Consider the following 11,513-nt stretch of genomic DNA (forward strand, 5'->3'; position numbering starts at 1 on the left):
AATGTCGCTGTATTTTGAATTTGATTTGAACACCTGGGGCCTGTTTCAGGAAGCAGGTTTAACTAACTCTGAGTTAAGACCATAGCACAGGTTGACCAACTCTCAGTTTGACAGCTCAGAGTTTTCACTAAACCTGCTTTCTGAAACAGGCCCCTGGAGTGTTCCACGCCACCACAGGAATTCAGACCTGTTACACATGCTAAGGGAACTTATCTTTGATTAAAACACTCACACTTTTTATATCAAGGTCTGTAAAGACAAAGAACCGCCTGGTTCTCATAACAAAGTTTGTTTAGGAAATTTTGTCTCCCATGAGCTGATGCACTGACTCACTGCCGACTCAGGTGTTCCCACATGTAAAGTGTTTTTGTAATCATACTTACACACTTATACTACATGTTTCTGTGCTGTTGGCTGGTTCCTGTATTGTAAATGTGACATAAGCACTGTCGAGAGACTTTCCAAAGAAATGTTAACTCTGTTAACTAGATTTGTTGTTTACAGACCTTCGTACAGCAGTTTAAGTATGCAGTATTTTAAAGATGACCATGAACACTTTGACAAACAACCTACAGCAAACACTAATGGCTTTTCTTCCTGAGGTGCTGCATTGCAATGTTTGCCTGCAGGCAGGTGGATGAAGCAATGAGAAAAACCTAAAAAAAAATTCTTATTGAGGTGTGACCGAATGTACTTTGCAGACAGCCATGAGGAATCTTATCTTACTGTAGTACACAAAGGCATATTGTAGGTGGTGTGGGCTGCACGTCAATCATATTTTACTCTTGTCACCTTGCAGTCTCACCCCACACACATATATATTTGGAAAATCTTCTTTGCAGCATTTGTGCGTGAGGAGTAACAACTGTTTTTTTCATTGATGTAGATTTGGAAAGGGTGAAGTAGCAAAAATAGCATCAAGGTAGGTTGGTATCATATTCAATTAAACACAGTGGTCTGCAGCATGTGTCAGTCCTTCCTGCTAAAACAAGAACAGCACACTTTACTTAGCTCAGCTGTACTGATGAAAGGAGGAGACTAAATGATCCCAGTTCAGTAGAATAATGCCATGCCTCCAAGGGGGCAGATCTGACAAGTGTTAGTGAATGAATAAATGCTGCAGTGTTTAAACAAACAGATGCATCAATGAATTTAATCAATGAAATGGTATTCTGGATCTAGTAAGTGTCTTGCATCTAGTAGACTTGTTATGAAACCAACATGCCAACCAGCAGAAACTGGGTTACAGTACATCTGTGTAGCAGAGGCTGTCAAAGCAGATTCTTCTGCAGGGAAAAGGAACAAACCAGCTGTCTGAATGCTCAAAGGTTCAAACCTCAATTACTAACAAACTTAAAATAAACTTAAATTAAATATGTTCTCAACAAAGAAAGGTACATTTTACAGCACGCACCTACATGCCAAATCATATATTTTTTAAACTTAAATGATAATATAATATCCCGTGTACACAATAGGTAACCATGCATTTCATAACTTTTACCCAAAAATAGAATTCCAGTGTAGGTATCTGCACTGATTATCAGATGACAGGGTGGAGGAGCTCACAGTGTGAAACGGATCATGCAGAGGTGAACAATAAGTAGGTTCTCTCAACAGCAGTACTTTTGTTTATTTATTTGGATCTCCATTACCTGTTTTCAGCTCAACACCTACTTTTAATGGGGTCCACAGGAAACATTACTATAGCAATTCATTTAATTATATAAAGTAAGAGAGAAAGTTATGTTACAGTACATCCATGCACATACATACACATGTTTTTAGATATAAAGCAGAAAACAGGGAATGAAATAACATAAATCAAAGTACAGTACTGGTTTGTAATATAATCACCAGTATCAGCATATGAAATGTCCAGTGTACTGGTGATTTACTTAGGTATCTAAAGTCTGTGCAACTAATACTAATACTAGTACTGTAGCTGTAGTGATGAGTTACTTCACAGAAAAATACATGCAGATTACATGATAGGTTCATAAAATATGATGCACTGTGAATAAACCTATTGTATATAAGATCTGATCCACATAATAACACATAATACCCACATGCACTGATTCAAGTTTGCATTTTATATTTCCTGAAGGCAGTCTAATCCACCACGGCTTTTAATTTTGGCACGGTTTATGTCATTAGAAAAACTAGACCTGAGCAGGAGTAGTCGGCTTCTGCTCTCATTTCAGGTGTCAGACTTTACAACTGTTGTTGTAAACATATTTGTGTAACAGATATATATATATATACAGTATATATATATATTTACTTGTCAGGCCGTTAAAACTGAAAATGTCCGAGTTGTCCCCTGTGCATACCCGCAGTCACAGTTCTGATAAAAGCAATGAACAATGAGTGGGATTTGTTTTTTGTCTCTAACTTCATGAGAGTTTGCAGAGCTTTTGGGTGTGGCACCACCGCCTAGAATTCATGCTCAAACCTGCTCCCCTGGAGCTGAAAAAGCTTCTTAAGTAATCCTTCACCATGACAAAGAAAATACCCTCCTTCTTTGATAAATGTGTGTGACTTACAATACACTCACACATACTTTTTGCATGGGTTACTCTGTTGTATTCCTCAATACAACTCTCAGATTGTATGTTATATTTTCTATATTAAAAGTGCTAGGAATATGACATCTGCTGTATGACAACCAATCCACTTCATCAAAGAGAAATATGGACAAAGGCTAGCAGGGACTTGTCAGGTGTTCCAGATAAAAGACTGATTGTGTCGAGTAGCTTCACTTCTGTTATTGTCTATGTTAAACATAAGTGCAACTTGTGTTTGTCTATGTATATGTGTGTGTGTGTGTGTGTGTGTGTGTGTGTGTGTGTGTGTGTGTGTGTGTGTGTGTGTGTGTGTGTGTGTGTGTGAACATATCTGGACTTGAATATTAGCAAATAGAAACTCCCTTAAGGCTAATTACAAATATTTTCAAGCAGCTCTGTTTTTCTTTGCATCTTGAAATGTTTCCTTTGATATATTTTTCATCATTAAGTGCATTTGTAATGTTGTTTTCAGGTCTTCCATGTGTTAGTACTGAAAGTCTCACATTGTTCAAAATTCTGCAAAATGAATCATAACTAAAACAAGAAAATTTGGCCATATTACACCAATTATAGCCTTGATTGATAGGCTTCCTACCTATTATTAGATCAGACTTAAAGGTGCTTCTGCTGACTTGTAAAATATTAAATGGACATGCTCCATCAAACCTGTCTGATCCCCTGTTAATTCCATGTAGGTTCTCCATTCTTAAAATGACAGGCTCCCATGTGTACCCAAACTTAAAAAGTATTCAACAGGTAACAGGGCCTTTTCCTATTGGGTCCTGTTACCTTCATGCTGATCTGCACAGCTGACAAAATTATTGATTATTGCAACCGTTCTTACAACCATAGCATGTCTCTAACCTTTTGCTTGTTTGCTCCACAAGTACACAAACATCCAGCCTATGTGCCCCTCCCTCTCTCTCCATATGTTGTCCTTTCCTCTTTTGTCTCTCAGGCAAATCTTGCTGGAGCAGCACCCACCCATCTTCGAACCAATCAGTTTCTATGGCTGACCTCATGCCTCTCTTTTTTAATGATGTCTTTATCATTCTCTCTCTTCTTTGTGAATAATGTCTTTTCTCGTCTCTTCTCCTGTGTATGTGAATGGTGTGATGTGAGTCTCCCCTGTGTGAATGTGTAGTCATGTAGCTCAGATTATATTCTGTTCTGGTGGTACCTAGAAACTGTTGTGCTTCCTCTTCATCACATTATTCATATATATTTTAAATCTGTTGCAATTGTCTTATCCTGTTCAATGCTCTATTCTGTAATGTGTGTTATATTCTGTGAACACAATCTATCTATTGCACATCTGTCCTTCCTGGGACAGGGATCCATCCGCTGTTTCACTTCCTGAGTTCTCTTTTCTTTTTTCTCTTTAGGTCTAATGTCTAAGGACAGAATATGTTGTATTGCTCTATACAGACTGTAAATCCCCCTGAGGTAAATTTGTGATTTGTCATATTGGGTTTTTCAAATAAAATTGATTTGACTTGATATTGTTCCCATAGAGGAAGTGTTTTCTTTGGCTGAAAAGTGTTTACAAAATTAAGATATTCAATGCAGTTAATTGAAACTTGACAATACAACATTTGGCATTAAAAGAAAAACATAACACCAAGTAAATTTCTGTTTGGAGGTTTAATGCTGGAGGATTTCAGGTGTTGTAAACAGCAGCACACCGAAAAAGCTTTCTCTCCGCAGAAGTCAGGAAGATTTCACTGTTCAGGCACAGTAGGTTCACAGAAGAAGTTTAGCACAGATTATTTATCCCCAAATTACTCCCATTACAAGTATATTACTGAGCCCAAAGGACAAGACGGAGTAGCATGGGAAAACATGTACTATAGTGCCGCCTGGTGGATAAATAACTGTGGTGCAGTGACTGAGACTACAGTTGACAGTAATAAGTATTCTAATCTAAAAGAGTTTTCAGAAAAGACTAATCCATGAGTGCCTCTTCACTGAGAATATCTGAAAGAAAAGTTCCTTTGTGACTGTGTATGCACCTCTTACAGCAGAAACAAGCCCTTTATTTGGTGATGATGAATCATTAAAGAACTGAACAATAAACAGGGTAGGTGTGTTTTTTCTTAATCTTCAATACTAAAATCATGAATCCAGCATAACAGGAAGGAAACATCACTCCTCAGACACAGCTTCAGCCTCCACCTGCTCCTGCTCCTTCTCTTGCTCCTTCTCCTTCTTCTCCACCTCCACAACAGCTGGCTCCTCGACTGCTACCTGCTCCTCGACTGCTACCTGCTGCTGCTGCTGCTGCTGCTGCTCCTCCTTCTCCTCACTCTTGATAACCACAGTTTCTGTCTTGGTGACTGTGGTGCTCTTCACTGTTGCTCCCCCAATGGCAGAGATAGATCCGCTGCTGGCCTTGATTCCACCAAATGAAGAGCTCATGTAGGACGGAGTGCGGGAGCTCTCCAGGCCATAGGCGTTGTAGTTCATAGCTACACAATTAGAAATAAAAGGCATTCATTAATAGAAAACATGGAGGGAAAGGTGAATTCATGAACATATGACTTTTACTGTATTTTATATCTGTTTTATTTATTGAGCGAAAGTCTCACACCACCAGATGCACTATCTGGAAAAGTATTCCATATTGACTTTAAATGTTATAATTTTATCTTTTATTCAGCAACAATTGTACACCTATAATGATACCATAAAGAGATTTATTCTGTCATATCTGCAAAAAGTCTTTCCTTTTCTTCTTAGAGCTCTGTGTCAGGTACAGAAGAACGTGACATGATTTTGGCATTTATACAAAACTTGGGTTACAGTAACTTAACTTCACTTGACTTAACTGTTCCAGCAGTCAACAGTGAGATGATGCACAAATAAAATGTTATGCCTTTAGTTTTTTCTTTGAACTGATATTCTTAATAGGATAAGTCATTTAGAGAATAAAAGGCTGTGCTTGGCATTATCTGTATATAACATACTGATTGATTAATAGATTCATCCAGTGATCAAGTCCCCAAAGATAACTTTTCCAGCTTCTGACATGTCTTCATAAGTAAGACTGTCATTTTCCAACTTCCAGGAAGTTTCCTGCAAATAATTATGCAATTTGATACTAATTAAATGGAAAATAGACTGTGTAATTGATAGTGCAACCCACAAAGTCTTTTAGTTGTTGCACAGCAGTTCAATGGAACATAAAAAAGCTTTTTTTTAAATGTTCATGAAGACTAAAGTTTCAATAATAAATGAGTAATGATGAACATTTACCTGATTTTGAATTGAGCTTTTCTAATAATTATTGACAAAGTATGTCTTATTTCTATTAGGAAAACTTCCTGGGAAATTAAGGTCACCTTTAGGAAAATACAGACTTGTTAAATTAAGCATTACCTAATGATTTGCTTATTCTGTTGTTTTGTGATCACTTGAGTTTTTGTTGGTTGGACAAAACAAGCTGTTTGAATAAGTCAGCTTTGGCATTATCAGTGTTTTCTGATATTTTGTAAAACTGTTAATTCAGTGATGAAAATAATAATTAGTTAGATTGGATACTTACACGTCTGCTTGGATATACTGGTCTTGATTCCAGTCGCCAACCTACAGAAATAAAAGGATCACATAAGAAATACACAAATACTATTACAAGCTGTCGCACAAGTGCTGCTCTCACAGAAACATCTTACCTGTCCTCCTCTCCCTCAAGAAGTTTCCTGTAGGTGGCAATCTCAATGTCCAGTGCAAGCTTCACATTCATCAGTTCCTGGTACTGGCGGACTTGAAGGGCCATGTCCTGCTTGGCTCTTTGAAGAGCTTCCTCCAGTTCCCTGACACGGAGTTTAGCATCCTTCACTGCCAGCTCACCACGCTCCTCAGCCTCTGCAATCTGAGCCTCCAGATTGTTTCTCTAAGAATGGAGAAAGAAAAGCTGAGTGAAGTTCAGACCAAACACTGAATAGTCTTTATCAGGCTAACTAGACAGTATTGGTTTCAATAGCCCTAAATGATCAAATCAAGAAAATAAAAGACAAAATCATTATAGTAAAATCTGATTAAATATGATTAACTGTTATTCTTACCTGTGCTTTGACCATGTCAATTTCAGACTGGAGCCTCATTATCCTACGGTTCATGTCAGCCATCTCAGCCTTGGTTGATTTCAAGTCGTCACTATATCCAGCAGCTGACTGCTGCATCTCTGCATACTATTTAAAAGTCACACAAACACATCAAAATGTAATGTAAAAAACCACCAGAGCTGCAACAATGAGTTGATTCATCAATTAATTGATTGACCAGAAAATGTATCACCTACAGTTTTGATAATCGATTCACTTTGAGACATTTTTTAAAAAGAAAATAATTCTCTGTGTGGACCCACCTTGCTCTGGTACCATGTCTCAGCCTCGGCTCTACTGCGGTTTGCGATGTCTTCATACTGGGCACGCACTTCAGCAACGATGGCATCCATGTCAAGATTGCGGCTGTTGTCCATCTCCACCACAACAGATGTGTCCTTGATCTGGCTCTGCAGCTCACTGATTTCCTAAATAGGAATATGTAGAGTAGAGGAGAAAATTATTTTAGTAGTACCTTTTGTTTTAAGATGTAATATAGCTTAATGAAACTATATAAAATAAGGTTATTACAGCATCATATATCTGCCTCAGGAACTCAATCTCATCAGAAAGTCCATCCAGTTTGGCCTCCAGATCCACTTTGATCATGTAGGCTGCATCTGTGTCCTGCATGAGAACAAACAGCACTGACAACATTCATTGTTGTATATCACGCCAGCTCTGAGGTACATAGAGCCATTGTTTGAGTTCATTGTGCTTTAACCTTAATTATACCTTCAAGATCCAGAATTTGTTAGAAAACCCAAACATACCTTCTTTATGAGGACAAAGTTGTTCTCGCACTCGTTGCGCTTGTTGATCTCGTCCTCATACCTGTGAAAATAGTGAATTTTAGTTTTTCAGTGTGCCCTTAAAATGAATCTTTTGACCTACGTATGACAGGATATAATTACAAAGACCAGACCGACGGATGGCATCTCAAATTTGAATATAACATATCATATAATGTTCAGATATAGAATATAATCATAGAATATAATAACATGAATGATGATTAACATCTAAATGTATGGCTTCTTAAGCTATGACACTTTTTATCGTAGATTATTCATGCAAATTACTCCATATTTGGTATCTTTTGAAACTTTGGGATCCTCAGTAGAAATTAAGTTCTGTGGGTTTGAACAGAACATGTTTGGGGAAAATGGACCCACTGGCAGGTACTGAAAAGCAGTTCAAAAACCCTAACTTTACTTACTTGTTTTTGAAGTCTTCCACCAGGCCTGTCATTTGATGCAAGTCAGACTCCAGTTTGACCTTTTCATGACCCAAGCTGTCCAGCTGCTTACGCAGGTTGGCGATGTAAGCTTCAAACATGGCATCAACGTTGGAGCGAGATGTGGTCTGTTCTTGGAGAAGTTTCCATTTGGTCTCAAGCATTTTGTTCTGCTGCTCTAGGAAGCGCACCTGCAGAAAGAAAAGTTAATGAATGAGTTAATGAACTTGAGACTTCATGAATTAATGAATGGATGGATGGACCTCACCAGGCTGGACACAACTGAATAAAAGAGTTGATGGAAATTTAACAATTCTGATCATTCTTCAAAGGTTCCCTAACAAATTCAGAATCAAATTCAAAGTTCTTGTGATCTCCTACAGAGCTCTGCATGTTCATGCTTCTACCTACATTAGAGATCTACTGCAGCCCTGTGTTACCAGCAGGTCTCTATGGTCTTCTGATGAGAGTTTGCTGGTTGTTCCTCAATCTGGTCTCAAAACTAACGGAGACTGTGCTTTTGAGATTGTGCCTCTAAACTTCTGAACTTTTTGTTTTTTATTGTATTTTATGTCTATTTTATGTTGTGTTTTTGCTTTATTTCCTTTGTGAATCACTTTGTCACGTTTCTATTGAAATGTAGATAAAGTTTCTTACGTCTTATTTCTATCTGTTTCAAATAAAACACATAACTGCATAGAGTGTGGAGGGAATGGTCATTGAGGCATACAGTGTGTGCTGTGTACAGAGAAAGAATGCATGTAAAGTGAGGATGAGAGTGAATGGGTTCACTGTGTTTGCTGATGGACAAAGAAAAACATGACGATTGACTGAAAGAAAATGACTAATTGAACTTCTCCCACGCCCAACACACTCCAAATGTCACATCAATTACCCTTGACTCACTTCCAACCCAAAATGCAACATTTCAACACAAAGTGGCACTGTTTCCCCATTGTGACACAGCTCGCCCCTTTACAGCTTTTCTTTTCAGAGTCCTGACCCTGGGTGGGGTCCTGCTACCACTCAGCAAACATGACGAGCGGCACACAGCTCTGCATGTGTGTGCCATATCACAATGGTATGTAGAGGAGAGGTAGAGGATCTTGTTTTATGATCTATACAAGTGATTGATTTACAAGTTAATTTATATCCTACATTACTTCTGAGTGCCTCCTTGAACAAGAGAACCCATTTATGAATGACAGTGGCAGATACCTGAAGAATCTGATCAATCTCAGGTAGAGAACAGTGCATGCTCCTGTCTGTTCACTGATAACACAGCTGTTTGTGACATCTCACTGATCTCTGTTTGATCACCAATGCTTAACAGTGATTTATATTTCTGTCAAAAAATGGCATTCCTGACCATTACATAGCCTATAAAGTGGGTAAGTTTCAGACACTGATAGTCTTATATACTTTCAGTGTTTACTCCAGTCAGTGCATAATAAGTTTGCAAAACCTTCATGCAAACCTTTTCACTGCCACTCCCATTCAACTGTGAATATTGGAGTGTGCCTGTGAAAAAACACAATAGATAAGATTATGCATAACCAGAAGGCAAGAATGGACTCAAGGTAAGAATAGAATAAGACACCTGGCACTATACTTTCATAACCACTAAATCTCTTTTTGCAGGATATTGCTTACATGAGGACACACCCCTTCAAGCTGAATTGTTCTGCTCCTCATCCCAGCACTGTACTGCACTCTGTACCCTCACATCTGAGCTCTATGATCTCAGTATGTGAGGAGGCTAAGCCAGTATCCCCCACAGAGTCACTATGCCTGGCTTTTAGGAGAATTCATACTGTTATATACACAGTTGTACTGGGATTGTCTCAAGGACCATCTCCATCATGACATCTTTCATTCAGGAATTGAATAGTCTTATCCCAATATTCAAGGACAATAACAGAACATGGAAGAATAAAAGCAAAGCTACAATCCCACATACAGTATGTGCTGTATATTGCTACTATTGCAATTTTCACATGTGTATTTTATGTCACAAAAGACCAAATTTCCTGCTGAGATACTGAAGTTTATCTTTAAAATCTCATTTTAAACTGACTGACCTTGTCAATGAAGGAAACAAAGCGGTTGTTCAGGGTCTTGATCTGCTCCTTCTCCTGGGTGCGGATGGCTTGGATGGTGGGGTCAATCTCCAGGTTCAGGGGGGCCAGCAAGCTCCTGTTCACAGTCACTGCTGTGATGGGGGCCACCATTTCATTGGCAATGCCACCCCCTACACCTCCACCGAAACCCACATAACCAAACTCCATTCCACCTCCTCTTTGTGCAGAACCCCCAGCAACATACCCACCGGCCATCTTAAACCCTCCAGCACCCAGAGCAGCACCACTGCTGCCTACTCCCCCATAGGAGCTGCGGACAGCATAGCTCTGTCTGCCACTACCCACACTACGGCCACCGTAGCCAGAGAAGGACCGGCTGCTGAAGCCCTGTGGGCCTCTGGATGAGGACGTTGTGGAGAAGGTGGTGGTCTTCACAGCTCTGACAGACATGGTTACAGAGGGGAGTCTGTAGCACTAAGGTGGTTGTAGGAGGAGGCTGAGAAACTCTGCAGAGGGAAGGAGAATCAGGCTGATAGACCCTCCCTGGTCCCTGGTGCTATTTATGAGAGCAGGGGAGGGACCCTGCTTAGGTGTGATTGGCTGGTGTCCTCAGCAGGGGAGTGTAGGATGGAGGGAGAGAGGGTGAGACATGAGGGAAGAAAATCACATCTTATTACACATTTACAGCACAAAAAGTGTGCTGGAGAGAGCACAAGAATTACATAATAGTCAGTGTGCCAGTTTCTATAAAACTACTGCAGACACACTGAAAAAGCCCTTTTAGTTTGTCCACCTTGAGACATTTATGAAAGAGCATTTTCCATAATTGAAACATTACATTGCTTTCCATCAGTGACAATACTCCTGGCCTATTTTGAATAAATAAAAAATCCTGCACTTTAAACAGTGGACATCTTTGTTGCATCCTCTGTGTGTGAACATGAACATGTACACACACAGCACCAGAATATAAAATCAAACCTTGGCTATAATGAACAGGCGCATCATTTTATGACCTCCTCCTTTACAACACTTCTCATAGATGTGACATATTGCGAAGTAAATTGTAGTTGCTCAGTGTGATGTGCATTACGTGTTTGTGGGCAGTGACCATATATCTCATAATTGTGAGACATCCACATTTATCCATTGAATATGTTCCACTATCTTTGCATCATTATTAGTGTATGAGTAGGTATGTTGCAAAAAACCTTTATGTCAATTGTTTATTAACAAAAGTTATTGAAAAAGCTCAAATAAAAAGTTAAGCCAACTTAAGGGGGCACCATATAAAACTGAACAAATATGCATGCGAGTACATACAATTATTATAAAGCACAATGTGCAAAATGTTACGAGTATATGCTTTGATCAATGAACCACACACACACACACACACACACACACACACACACACACACACCGGACAATTGACGAACATTCCTTCCATATCAGCCGGGTGAAGAGCAAACAGAGTTTGTCTTTTTTGTTCATTCTCAACCCCACCTTAGTCTTAAAAAGC

The 11,513-nt window shown here is 39.1% G+C and overlaps 1 protein-coding gene across 1 annotated transcript; it reads right to left on the reverse strand.

The window, feature by feature from the left end:
- Positions 1–4,213: 4,213 nt before the first annotated feature.
- On the reverse strand, positions 4,214–10,441 carry LOC128356276 (keratin, type II cytoskeletal 8-like). The gene is made up of 9 exons (XM_053316766.1): positions 9,992–10,441; positions 7,893–8,101; positions 7,447–7,507; positions 7,205–7,300; positions 6,937–7,101; positions 6,635–6,760; positions 6,242–6,462; positions 6,115–6,155; positions 4,214–5,038 (listed from the first exon to the last, which is right to left on the reverse strand). Exons 1-9 carry the CDS (start codon positions 10,439–10,441, stop codon positions 4,716–4,718), a joined length of 1,692 nt encoding a protein of 563 aa, XP_053172741.1. The 3' UTR covers positions 4,214–4,715.
- Between the last annotated feature and the right edge of the window lie 1,072 nt (positions 10,442–11,513).

This window comes from Scomber japonicus, chromosome 3, assembly GCF_027409825.1.
Source record: "Scomber japonicus isolate fScoJap1 chromosome 3, fScoJap1.pri, whole genome shotgun sequence".
In the NCBI taxonomy this organism is placed as follows: domain Eukaryota; kingdom Metazoa; phylum Chordata; class Actinopteri; order Scombriformes; family Scombridae; genus Scomber; species Scomber japonicus.